Raw genomic sequence first — 14443 nt, forward strand, 5'->3', positions numbered from 1 at the left:
TAGATAGATATCTATATCTATCTATATATATATATATCTATCTATCTATATCTATCTATATATATATATCTATCTATATAATCGCCCATTAGTACTTTAATACCAATCTAAACACCAAAAACATCTACACAAACGAAAAATCACAACAAAAGAAAATCAACTGCACTTTTTTTATTATTATTTCAGGCACAAGAGGGAGCAAATTTTGGCCTTAATGCTTTCACAGCAGAGTCAGTGTTCAAGATTTCTCACTCACAGTATAGATTTCACAGACACACAAAGATGAACACACACACACCCAAACCCATAACAAGGCCACCAAATACCTCAGTTTCTTTTTAAAGTGCTCAACAGGTCAAGTATTACCAGAAAAGAAAGATCCTCAATTCTTGCTAAGCAGTGCTTGAGTTCGAGACCTCAACCCACCCACCCCCAGGAAAAAAGGCACGTTACATAGAACTTTATATGGCTGGAAACCCAATCTAAAAATGAGCAGATGGGGTCAATTAATGAACACTTGAAGATGCTTCTGAATGTTAGCATTTCAGTTTAGCATACACTAAATAGGCTTCTTTGGGTTACGTGTGCAAACTCAAACTACAGGGAAAAAGAAACTTATAAAAAGAACTAAATAATAATAATAATAATAATAATAATAATAATAATAACAACCTGATTTAAACGGTAAGCAGCATTTATATGCGTTAAACACTGACTTCCACTATTGAACGCGATCTTTAAACATGCATTTGCACCATGCGTAACCAAAAGTGCAGAACAACTCCCAAAAAACATCCCAAAATGCCTTATCCTCTCTTGTTGTGCCTATTTTAGGAGCTTCAATCCTGGTACAGCAGGAATCCAGAGAAGGTGCTATACTTCCAGCTGCTGCCATAGATGGCGCCACGGTGCAGCCTGAGCCACACCTGATCGCCTTGAAACAGCTGCAGGACAGCATGATTACTGGCCGTTTCGTGATCTGGGGCACCGTCGTTGGCATACGCGGACACCATCACCTCTTCGTTGCGCATGAGGTTGATGTAGAGCGGCACGCTGATGGCCAGCTTCAGGATGTGGAAGATGAAGACGTAGGCACCGGTGGCTGGGCAGGTGAAGCGACCAGAGCCAGTGTCGAACATGTCACCCAGGTTGGTGTGGAGCAGATCAAAGGCGATGGGCTGGTCTAAAGTGCCCGGCGCAAAGTTGGCGGTGCGAGCAGCAGAGAATGCCACACGGAGCTGGGTGAGTGGGTACACATGGACAGGCATCAGGGTGTGCGGGCCTTGTGGATTCATGGGCACCTCCATGGCCGGGATAGACAGGGTGTCACTAAGTCCTGAATCCAGAGGATACGCCCCATCTCGATCCGGACTGCTCACTTGAGAAGAGTCGCTCCAGCCGGCTTAAATGGAGGCAAGTTAAAAAGCACAAATTACTTAATAATAATAATAGTAATAATAATAATAATAATAATATAAATTACACTCATTATCAGCATGATAATCAAATATACAACAGTAGTCAGACAAATATTCATCTACATAAAATATATGTATATAGCAATCTATGGATGATATAAAGACTGCTTAAATTTTCAGTTTCTTTTGGATTGCGTAAAGCACTTTTTAAAATAATCATACCGCTGCTCCTCTGAGTTGCTGTGCCTGCTCCTCTCTTGAAGTTTTGCTGATAGCCGTTTTCCTGATAATGCAACCAAAACTACAATTAGCAGGGTCAAAAGTACATCATTGACAAAGCTGATATAGAACGTCTAATATACTTTATGTATTTTTTATTAATTATACCTACCATGCGAAATGACATGAAGCCTACAATACAAATGTGTACAGCATGTGTTTAAGTAAAAGCAATATCCTGACTATATAACTAATATACACAATACAAATTAATTTAAAAAATTTATAAAATAGATTCTACAATGCAAAGTCTTAACATATTTTGGATTGCTTATACATGAAATTGAATTTAGAATGGTTAGAACAAAACCCAACATCTACAATGCAAAATGAACAATTATGCAACTGATCACGATGCATTGAATTTAAAAACATTACACATTTGTTAATGTAATTTGAGACTATTCATAACACAATGGCTAAAATTGGATTGTTTTTATGAATTAGCGAAATTCACAATTTGTTAAATATACATTTAAAAAAAATTAATAAATCAATTTAAATATCAGGGCATACTCACTATGTACAGTTGCCTTGAACCGAGCCAAAGCACGCTCGTCCCCCCTCCCGTCTCCCCCGACGGCCCGCACTCATTACATTCGGGCCTGGGCATGCTTAAGTCATCGATGATGGGCTGTTCAATAAGCCCTCTCGCTCAACACAGTAGCGATTTATTTAATTATATCGTTTAAGTTGTTTGATATGCGGTGACAGTCAAATATTTCACTGAACAGATAGCCGCTTTTGACGCTCAAACAATCATAAAAAGTCCTCGTGCTTCAGGAATTAAGAGGTTTGCTGAAGGTGCAGCTGTCATGCAATGAGGGGATGGCATCTTTAATAAATCTACAACGGTTTGCGTTCATTGAACAGTAAGAATAAATAATAGATCCATATGAAACAGGTCCTTAAGTCACATCTCCCTTTCAGTTTCGGGCTCAGGCACATTTTGCACTCACATACAAGCTTACTCTGCTAAAGCCTAAGTGAACTGCGCTCTGGCACACCTCTTCCAACCGGGCCAGGGACAGCCAAATGAACCATGCCCGAGCCTGCTTCAGTGCACTCACTTCTCAAATGATTCGGGAAACAGGCCTGGGCACGGTTCGGATAGCATAGTGTGATCACTCCCTCGATTTATAGTAGTAAAGGGCACACAACTCACTCTGGCCATGTAAAGTGCAGACGCAGGCTCTCTGTGTGTCTGGGACATGAAGCTTCCTCCTGGGGAACGTACATTCACTCTGTAGGCATCATAACCACCTGCCCATCAGACAGAAAAACATTCAATTTTACTCTAATATGTCACAACTAGAGACGAGAGAAAAAGTGGCCAGGACACAAGTCAATAATATTTTAACATACAAGGGGTCTTTGTTCCATTAAACATCCAGCTTGTTATAATTACAAAGCATTTAACAGTCAGGGGAGAAAAATGTGGCATGTGATGTCAATGGCAGTCTTCAGAGCATAGGCATGACCTACTGACTGTCACCAAATAGCTTAATTTCAGTCACACTGTTTTAATGTGCATTTAGAAGTAAATCACATCAGTAATGTGGTAAAGCAATTCTTAAATGCATATAAAGGATTGAAAAACTGGCTAATGACTAATGCTTAACTGGATGTAAATGTTGCATCAAGTCGAAAGCAAACAGAATTTAATCCGAGGCCTATCTGGTTAATGGTAAAATACTAACTGCTATACAACGAATCAAACAGAAAAAAAAAAAGATATAGCTTGTTACAGTAACACAAAAATAAATTTTAAAAATAAATAAACCAACAACAAAATTATTATTATTATTTTATTTTTTTAATAATAATTATTTATTATAAAAATGCATATTAATAATAATAAATTATAAATATATAATAAAAATAATAATAATAATAATAATAATAATAATAATAATACATAAAAAATATATATAATAATAATAATAATAAATAAATAAATAAATAAATAAATAAATAATAATTCATACATTTAACACAAATAGAAATCCATGGCATGACCACTTTAAAGAGCCAGAATGACAATCTGCAGTGCTTTAAGAGAACAGAAGTACACCAGTGTAATATGAAGTGTAAAAAGTAAAGGACTTGCGGACCATGAAGGAAGAGGAAGGTACCTCTATAGCCACCCGGTGATCTGAATGAGTGCCCCAAAGCCCTGCCTGCACGCATCATACCTCTGACTGCCCCGCGAGAGTAACACGACTGACCCACACGAGAATGGGAGCTGGAGAACACGGGACCACCAGCACTGACTGCACACTCCAGAGGATACTGGCCTTCTGGAAACACACATTAATCAGAGTACGAAAAAATACAGCAGATTATCAGAATGATGCAGAATTGTAAAATTTCATAAACACGTCAAGACCAAATGTTTGAGACTAAATGTGTCCTACAATAAAAAAAGATAAATAGATAGATAGATAGACAGACAGACAGACAGACTTCAAGACACTTCTATACAGCTTAAAGTGACATGTAAATTCCTCACCAGGTTAATTAGGTTAACTAGGCAGGTCAGGGTAATTAGTCAAGTTATTGTGCAACGATGGTTTGTTCTGGAGACCATTGAAAAAATATATATTGCTTATAGGAGATGATTAGTGACCTTACAATTAATTTTTTAAAAATTATTTATAAAAAACTGCTTTTATTACTGCCAAAATAAAACAAATAAGACTTTATCCAGAAGAAAAAAACATTATCAGATATACTGTGAACATTCATTTACTCTGTTAAACATCATAGATAATAACACAGAGAAAACCGCAGTTTAGCGCCCCCTGTAATGTTCGAAACGGCTAACGTCATTGCACATTTTAGCCAGTTCAAACAGACCATTATCACCCTAGGTACACTAGAAGGCGCCTCTTCATCTACGTATCTACATGTAAGATGGCATCAATTTATTTCTTATAGGTGGGAAATAAAACATTAATAATATGTGAAACGACATGATTGACATTTATTTGTTGTTTAGGTTATAGGTCAAAGGTCATGTGTGTGTGTGTGTGACATATATATATAATTAGATTATAATAAATTCAATTAGAATCAAATTAATTAAATTTTTAAAATTAATTTATTTGTTGTAATTAATTACAATTAAAATGAAATTAAAATAAAATAGGTAAAAAAAAAAAGCTATTTATAGTAAAATATTTTAGATAAATCAACTGGAATAACACTGGATAATAATTATATTAAATACATTAAATTAATTTAAATTAGAAAAATGTTTAATGTATAAAAGCATGAATGCAACCAAATGTTAAGTAATACTAAAAATCTAACTTTATTAACATTTTAAAAAGTGTAATATAAATATTAAAATGGAAGGTAAAAAAAAATAAATAGTGAGTTTAAATGTACAATAAAAAAAGGAATTTAAAGTAAAATGCACAGCACATGCTCATGCTTTACCGATCTGCAGGTCTTCCTCGGGTGGGTTAAGTTCAGGTGGAGTCTGAGTGCTGGCAGTGGTTACACTGGAGGTTTTGGCTGACGTGAAACTGCGATGTATGGACTCCGAGAAACCGCTCTCATCTGCCTTCATCCCTGAGCTCTCGCCGATCACATTAAACACCTGAGGACGAGCGGGGTTTGACATTTCACTTCCTTTAGATCATAGGTCTCAAACTAATTCCTGGAGGGCAACAGCACTGCACAGTTTTGATCCAATCCTAATCAAACACAACTAATCCAAATAATTGAGGTGTTCAAGACTACTAGAGACTTTTAGCAGGTGAGTTGGAGGTGGTTGGAGCTAAACTATGCAGAGCTACGGCCCTTCAGGAATGGAGTTTGAGACCATTGCTTTAAACAATTAGAAGTGGCGTTAATTGATGCTTACAGAGTGAATGTTGTGGAAGGGGTTTTCTGCGCTGATGGATCTGCGACTGGGTGGGGTTGAAAATGTCTGTGCAGAACCAGAGCTCGATACTCCATTGCATAACATCTGCCTTCCTGCCTGTCAAAGGGTCAACAAAACAAAGGTCATGTCAAATACATGACAGTAAAAAAGTAAAATCACAAAATCTCTAGTCTAAACTTTCGACTTGTTAAATGTTACTGCCAACTAATACAAATTCTAAATATAAAAATCTTCTTCAGAAATGTTAAATTAAATACAAAATTAAATAAAAAGATAAATTAATAAATGTAATAAGAAGAAATCTAAGTAAAATACTAAATTAAATCTTTAAATTAAATTCCTCAAAAACAAGCTGAAAAAAATAAACAAATTTAAATAAAATCCAAAGCAATATTTAAAAATGTAAATAAAAAAAAAATTAATAGCATATATATATATATATATATATATATATATATATATATATATATATATTTATTATATATATATATATATATATTTATTATATATATATATATATATATATATATATATATATATATATATATATATATATATATATATATATATATATATATATATATAAAAACGTAGTGCAAGACTCGTTTAAATTAATAAATTAAATCAATAATACAAAAATCACATCTTAAAATTCCTCAAATAAAAAAAAAAAAAACAAAAGCTGAAAAAGTATCACTAATTTTGATAAAATCCAAACCAGTATTTAAAATAAAGTAATATTTACTAAAAAGTATGAATAAAGTATATAATTTTAATATAATTTTATATAATTAATAAAATGGTGCAAAATTTGTTTGAACAATTATTGAAAAAATAACAAAAAGGTATTATAAAAAGGCATTTCATTTCAAATATACAAATTAACAAATTTAATTAAAACTTCTGAAAATTAATAAAACTTCAGTAGTCGACCTCAACTGAAGCACCATTGGTTTCAGGACCACCATGTAGTATGAATAATACATCTACAGTTCATTTGCTTAAGTGTGATGTTCCATGTCCAAGCGCTCTATCATACTGTATGGGGAGGCTCAACAAATGGTAATACAAAAGCTTTTACAAAGCGAAGTGATACTTACAAAAAAAAATTTAAAAATTCCAATATATAAACCATGCCAAATATCTGATGACAAGAAAGTGATTCGTTTTTTTATTAATTGTTATACGTCTATGATGCAGAAAGCCCAGAGACTGTGGTGTACACCATTATTTTATATCAAATTTACTTTAATGCGTGTAAAAAGTGGTCATGAACGAATATTCTCAATTTGAATTAGTGGACCCGGAAACAGTATTCCATACATCACGACTTAAGCAGATGAGTTTGGGTGTTTACCTGTACAGTGCTTTGGTTTTCTAGAGAAACTGAAATGGAGGATCCTCTGCGGTACAGTGGAGGTGAGTTGAAGCCCTCAGCCTGCTTCTACAAACACAACACTCCATTATAGCACATCTAAAGTCACAAACTCACACCAAAAGCTACCATACATCCAATATTTGCAGCAACAACCCACAAAAATCTGTACCCGTGGCTTATCTTCAGAGTGCAGCTCCAGATCAGAGCCATTTATGGAGCGATCTCCATTGGACAGACAGCCTTTACCCTCTCCAGACAGCAGAATCCGCAAAGGAGTGCTCTGACAGTACAAAATACATCGAATAGATGGTCAAAGCTTATGCTGACCATGTTTTTATGGTTAGGCACTTAGTAATCTTAAAAGTTAAAATTTTCCTCACCCGCTGCGATGAAGGCAGAATATCTGAAGGGCTTTTGGTCAATTCTCTCTGTACTGTATGGTTAAAAAAAATAATAATAATAATTTAAATAAAAAAAATAAAAATAAAAAAAACCTATAAATGCTGAACTATAATGTTATAGTGTGCTGTATTTGTAGATGTTCTCAAAGAACTGAAGCAAAGGATTAAAACCTTATAAAAGGAATTTAAAGCCTTTAGTAATGGTAGCCTAGTGACATATGACCACTAGAGAGCACTGGATATACAAGTGAAACTATTAGACTGGCCAAAAAAAAAAAAAAAAACTGCATGTAAAGAGCTGATTTTGTTTATTAGGATTTAATTAGATGATTGGGGTTTGCCATCTCATGCAAGTAAAGTCACCCTGGCATGGAGGGCAATTAGGGCCAAAAGTCTTAAACTAATTTAAAAAAAAAAAAAAAAAGACAATTTAAAATAAACTTAAAGTTTACTCCTGTATAGCTTAATAGGCCCAAGTTTGCATCAATAAACATGCCACTGGAGGAAAAAAAAAAAAAAAGCTTGATTCTGATTAAAGATAATGGGGCAGGTAGGGCTGGGCGATTAACTGAATCATCATTTAGAACCGATAATCAAGTTTTCAGGTCAATTTCTTTTGCTTTCCATTACACTGCATGCGGAGTTAACTGACCCATCTGTTTATTTATTTATTTATTTTTTTTTTTTACTTCTGAAGTCACTTTGAAGCCTTGTCTGATCTCTGGTCAAGTAGAACGATGGACCCATTCTTGAGCCTTACTTTGCACTACATTGATGCTGATTGGAAGCTGCACCAGAGATGGCATATTTTCCATTACAATAAATTAATTTTAATTAAAACATTTGCTCAGAAGACGCAGGAATTTTATTTTATTTTAAGAAGAGATGCTGCTTATTTTCTCCTTTTAATATGAAAAACATTGAAAATAAATTTATTTTGCTTACAAAGTGCAGGTTATTTATTAAAGACAAAAATGTGGCAATGTGTGGTTTAATTTCAGTTACTCAATGTTGATGTTCAATAAATAATCATAGATAGTAGACTGTGCGTTTCCTTTAATTAAAAAATTAAGTAATGCACCCTTCATTCAGCAATCTCACTTAAAATATGCTTACATATTTCCTGTACAAAATCGGTCAGTGAACTATGAGGGCAAAATTTAATAAATAAAACAAACCTTCATTAATCGTAATAGTTCAAATGTTCAATTAATAGAGATTGATTAGGGCAAAATCGCCCAGCCCTATAATGGGGGAACAATCAATTTAAAACTAATGATGTGCCTAGATAAATCCTGTAATAATCACTACCGTTCTATGCAAGCAAACTGTGAATTTAACACCATTCTATTCTTACGGTGTTAATATGAAACATTCCTGTACCGATTGGAGTGGAGGAGCCTGGAGATGGACGGCATCTTTTTGTTTGAGTGTTGACAGGTGAAGATTCTCCATCCAAAAGAGACTCCTGCAAACACGGATTATATTGGGGATTTAAAAAACACTGATTGTTTAAATTAAACAGTTGCTTGCTTTAATGCTTGCCTGCATGAAACTGAAGGAGCCAGAGATCTGGTCCATCAGTGTCTCCAGCTGCTGCCGGCGCTGAACGGGATCTTTTGGTAACGGAGATGGAGAACTGAAGACTTCCACTGCAACGGGCATCTGAAAATATAATCCAAAAAAAAAAAATAATTTTACACTTGACTGATGATTTTACAAAGGTTTGGATCCTCTGATCAAAAACTCACAGATTTGGAGTCTTGCTCAGCCTTCTTTCTTTGACGTTTCTAGAAAAAGAGACAGAAGTTTAACACATTTTCTCTACAGTATGCATGCAGGCTGCAAATAGCTTGACAGCTGAGTAAACCACCAACATGCTAAGTTGTAAAACAGCAACATCTTCAACAGGTTTTAAAAATGTTATAGCATCAGAGAATATTGTAAATAAGTAAAAATTATTTCTTTTTATATTCATATTAGTTAATTGGGTCATTTAATTGAACAGCACAAATAATAGCAATTTATATTTGCTTTCAAATGTGCATCAGGGGGTCTTTGTAGTATGGAAATGTTAGTTTAATTGCACTAAAATAAATAAATGAAATAAAAAGGACCATACAAATCCACATGTCCTGAATGTGCACTAAACATCATACATCAAGTAACTTTCAGTAAAGAGAACTTTATAGTAGTTCGTAATTACAATAACAAAATGTTAAATGTTGACCACTTCATTTAACGATTGATATAAGAATGTGAATAGACTTTTGCAAAAAAAAAAGTCATGAATTATATACAACAACAAAAATAATAATAATAATAATAAAATGATTATTATTGTTATTATTATTTATTATTATTATTATTATTATTAATATTATTGAGCAAGGAAACAATTTAACAGGCAAGTTTTTCACCTCTTTAGGGTCAGTCGTGGATCTCTTCACAATGTCTACAGTTTTAGGAATCAAACCCGCTGCTCCTTTCCATGGCTTCTGTATGGGGGACTGGGAGGACGCAGGAGGATCAGCAAGCTCCTCCATTTCCCAGGAGTCCGGTGGCTCCCTCTCCTTCATGGCCAAAAAGTCTTCCTTCCAGTTGCGAGGCGATGCGGTTTCACCTCGTCTGCGCTCATCAGTTTCAGGCATGTATCGTCTGTTAAGAAACTGCCATCATGCAGACATTAGTGACCTGCTTGTTTACAACATTTAAATCATGAATTGATGCATTACTTGTTTTTACCTCTTTGGAAGGCACTTCATTTGAGCTCAGCTTTACCAGCGCTAAAGCAAAGAAATATACAATAAATTATGCGCTAGTGAAAGTGTCTGCTTCATGACAATATGTAGAGTAATCTTACTGGTGAGGCCACTGGGTCTGGATTGAGAATCAGGCTTTATGGTTTCGGTCTTCTCTTGACTGTCAGATTTAGGAAGCGGGATGTTATCGAAAAAGCCAGAATCCACTAGGCGAAGAAGCTTCTCCTTCATGTGCTTGTCTGTAGATGAATGATAGCAGTCATATTAAAAATAAAACTTTAAAAAGGGACCATATTTGTACCCTAGTAAACGGCCTGCTTTAAATAATTAAAAAAACAAATGAATAAATTAAAAAAAAAAAGCACCTTTAATTATTTTTTTATACTTTCAATACATGTCAAAATTTCTGCTCTTTCAAAATAATTGTCAGGGGCATACATGGATTTATGAGATATATATATATATATATATATATATATATATATATATATATATATATATATATATATATATATATATATATATATATATATATATATATATATATATATATATATATATATATATATATATATATATATATATATATATATAATATATAAATATATATATAAAAAACATATATATAAAAAACATTTTATAAAAAGAACTCTTTTTGTTTCATTTTTTTAGTAGCAATATTAGTAAAAAAAAAAACTAATTGGCAAAACAGTCACCCAAAACAAAGTAGTTCTAGCTTTCATAGACCAAATTAATCTGACCATCACAGTTTGAGTTAGAAACTCACATGTCGAGCCAGCAACCGGTTTTTCATTCCCTTCCAGCAGCTCCCAGTAAACAATAGCAGCCCGTCGCATCTGATCCTCCAAACTAGAGCATGAAACAACAGGAAGACCATGCTAAATCAACAGGATAAACACCAAATACTGCAACATGAAACCTGAAAGCATCCAAAGCTATAGCCATAGATAACTGCATAGTTGCATAGTTGACCTATCGGTAAACCCCTCCCACTAATTAAGAAGTTTATTATACATCACTTAATGTCATACTTAAGCTCCACTTGAATGTGCCTACATGAGAGCTGTGTCCTTTTGCATCAAAAAACATGTTTGGACAAGGTTGACATTGTAAAACGCATAGCAATTCTGAGTTAGCTACAATAACTTGGGGGGTATGGGGGATACCGATAAATAATTGTATGCACAATGCAAAAACAGATTGCAGTATCCAATAGTGCAAACCTAATGCTGTAATCCCTTTTACATCCCACCAGTGATGCCAAATCCATCAAACCCTCCATGTCTTGAGTGGACATGTAGCAGGAATATTGTCTGGTGTTGCAGAAGTTCTTCCGGACGTCCTCTCTCTGCAGACTATGGAGGACGTACTGCACCTGGAGCATTAGACTCAAACGGCTCTTCTCCTCATCAGTCTTCATTTGCTTCTCTTGGCGAACGGCTTTACGCTGAGCCTTCAGCAACTACAGAGTAGGGGGGGAAAAAAAGGAAATTCAGTACAACACTCAAGTATTTTTTTAACCTAATTTTATGCTATACTTCACAAAGACACAAGACTTGCATCTTGAGTGAGGGAGCCGATGGTCTTCTGGAGCTCTTTGGCAAACTTCAGATTATGGACCACCTCATCGTACTTGCCCACAGCTTCCTACAATGACAACCCATGTTAGCGACACAAACAAGATTTCCTAAGATGCAACATATGATATGAAAGTCAGTTACCAGTTGGTCTTCATTCAGCTTTTCCCCCTTCTTCAGCTTATCACTGTATCTTTCCAGTTTGAGCTGTAAGAAATAAGCTTAGTTATGTCAAACACAAACTTGTAAACATTGTTAATATTAAAAGTGTGAAATATTCCATCATTTGAGATTAAAAGTGGGGTTAAGAATGAGGATCCCACCTACAGCCAGTGTTTGCATGCACAGGTCTTACTAGTACTGAACTCTTACCCCACAAAACCTCAAATCACACCCGGGTCACGGCACCAATTTAACCATTCTAAATTAACTTGCAGCATCATCCCCAAAAATCCCACTCCCACCCAGGTCATGGTACCAATTAACCAGTCTAGTTTTAATTGCAGCATCACCCCCCTAAAACCTTACTCCCACTATTTAATCTAGGGCAAGTATACAGTGTGCACTGTTATAAAAATACTTTTCTAAGCAACAGAGAATATAGACCCAGACCAGGAGTAATGGGCCACAGATTCATCCTAAATATTAAAAGGTACCTTCTTTTTCTCAATGTTACGAATCTTGTGCTTGAGGCAAATGAGGCCGTCCTCAATGTACTTCTCATAGCCACAGTAGACGGTTGTAGAGCTCAGGGCTAGCTGGAGGGCGGAAAGCATTCGAGGGGATTCAGGTTTTGGGCTGCCCTGGCCATCATCCTTCTCCACAGTGAGTTCCGAGGGCGTCAACGTCTCTAATGTCCGAGATGGTGATAGCTGAACCATGGTTTCAGTCTTTCTGGTGGACAGGGGAAAAGAAGCAAAATTATCACTCTACAGTTGTGACATTTGATCAAAACATCGCCAATATTGTCCTAAAACTATTCAGCACCCATTCTGTCTAACCATTTTTTTTTTAAACAATCACTTCAAAATGTTGACCTCTATTTACGATGAAATGAAGAACTTTTATGCCATAACCGAATGATAGATTACTTGTTACTAAATACAGAATATATGCTTGAAAATGTAAAGTGTATACATTATTTTTAAAAACAGCTTGCCAATATTACAGTGGTCATGAACTTTATACTGACACCTGTTGGTATGGATGAAGCATCACAAACCTCAAAAAGGTAAATTGCGCAAGTGTTACTTCAAGTTCATATAGGAGTAATGTGAAAACAAAAACCCAACTACAAATACTACATTTAAGGCCATATAAAATGTAATTAACTTAAACTGATACAATATGAAAACTATAAAACACTTTAAAAAGCAATGGTTAAAAAAATCCCTGATTTGTTATTCTTTGCATAATAATACAAGTTTATCAATAAATTTCAAATGTTTCCTTTCCCATTTATAGAGGTTTAACAAAATACCATATGACTTTGTATTTTTATTAAACCATGTCTATAAATCTTTAACCGGTGCATAATTTTATAGGTGAAAATGGAAGGTAAATAAAAAAATCTAAACCAATTAGATAGCCCAAATTAAAAAAAAAGTTTGTCCATGCTTGTGCTATAAATAAAAAAGTTTTCTACATGTTTAAATGCCATATAAATGTAGACTACGTCTTGTTTATAATACAATGACAATCACTCGTTGACCATTAATGTATAAAAATCACCTCAAAAAACAGCCTTAACATATCGTACAATACACACACCAAACTCTGCCATGTGTCTGGACATTCGCCAGTGCTAACCATGACATGGCATTTACGTAAAGTGGTAACAAATACAAGAATAAACGGCGAAATGCGTCTGAAAATCACTTAAAATGTAGCATAAACAAAACATGCTTGTTTACTAGATCATTTACAAATATCCCACAGACGGTTTAATGTACCTCTAGCGTTCATAAATATTGCTCACTAATCAAACAAGATCAACAATAACGCTACAATAGCTATTTCCAAAGGGACCCATTGCAATACTCTGAATCGTAACTTTTAAAACCTTAATCCAAAACAAATTGTCTCCATTCCAGACTAATCCTACCCAAACAGCATCAACACGGTGCCACCACCCAAAACCCCGCAAAGAGAACCCAAATAAGTTGCTCGAGGAGGATTCAAGACAGATGCATGTGACAGCATAGAAACTCGCAGAAATCTCACCGACCTCATGCGTCTCTGCTGGAGTGTGTGTGTTTGTTTGCTGCGTTTCAGATCGCTAGGATGACTTGGGTGGGAAGGCTGCTCATTTAGAGCCAACGCAAATGAGTTAGCCTTTCGGTGAGCTGCTGGACAGACGACATAAAGCGGTGGTTAAACAGAGAGGACAGACCGTAGCATCCTCTCACCTATTTATGCCCTAGGAAAAGAGGAGACACATCAGCTGGAGGAGCAATCATGACGTCACGCAGACAAGCACAGGACAAAACAGTATGGTCCCTGCGCTCAACCTCTCTCTCTCTCTCTCTACTCTCTCTTTTCTATCTATCTATCTATCTATCTATCTATCTATCTATCTATCTATCTATCTATCTATCTATCTATCTATCTATCTATCTATCTATCTATCTATCTATCTATCTATCTATCTATCTATCTATCTATCTATCTATCTATCAGTCTACATATAATTATGTCAGCAGGGAGACAGCA

General features: G+C 35.0%; 1 protein-coding gene across 7 annotated transcripts; it reads right to left on the reverse strand.

The window, feature by feature from the left end:
• Positions 1-156: 156 nt before the first annotated feature.
• caprin2 (caprin family member 2) lies at positions 157-14160 on the reverse strand. Of its 7 annotated transcripts, none has more exons than NM_001013273.1 (21): positions 13959-14160; positions 12388-12625; positions 11876-11938; positions 11715-11801; positions 11378-11616; positions 10921-11003; positions 10235-10372; positions 10117-10157; positions 9792-10040; positions 9123-9161; positions 8917-9036; positions 8755-8839; positions 7351-7403; positions 7140-7250; positions 6950-7036; positions 5572-5688; positions 5142-5304; positions 3893-3997; positions 2863-2960; positions 1641-1701; positions 157-1402 (listed from the first exon to the last, which is right to left on the reverse strand). In NM_001013273.1, the coding sequence occupies exons 1-21, from the start codon at positions 13961-13963 to the stop codon at positions 840-842; spliced, it is 2745 nt and encodes a 914-aa protein (NP_001013291.1). In that variant the 5' UTR covers positions 13964-14160; the 3' UTR covers positions 157-839. The 7 variants fall into 7 exon arrangements, with proteins under 7 accessions (NP_001013291.1, XP_087102566.1, XP_087102565.1 ...); XM_087246440.1 differs by having other exon boundaries at positions 3893-3994; positions 12388-12621; positions 13959-14117; XM_087246439.1 differs by having other exon boundaries at positions 12388-12621; positions 13959-14117.
• Between the last annotated feature and the right edge of the window lie 283 nt (positions 14161-14443).

Source organism: Danio rerio, chromosome 4, assembly GCF_052040795.2.
Source record: "Danio rerio strain M-AB ecotype USA chromosome 4, GRCz13ab, whole genome shotgun sequence".
NCBI classification, from domain to species: Eukaryota; Metazoa; Chordata; class Actinopteri; order Cypriniformes; family Danionidae; genus Danio; species Danio rerio.

Bases quoted from the DNA above. Each gene is read 5' to 3' on its own strand.
- caprin2 (XM_087246435.1), bottom strand. The intron at 11,802-11,875 runs GTAACTGACTTT...TTGTCATTGTAG, and splicing joins AGCTGAATGAAGACCAACTG to GAAGCTGTGGGCAAGTACGA. The intron at 7,037-7,139 runs GTACAGATTTTT...TTGTGTTTGTAG, and splicing joins ACTCTGAAGATAAGCCACGG to AAGCAGGCTGAGGGCTTCAA.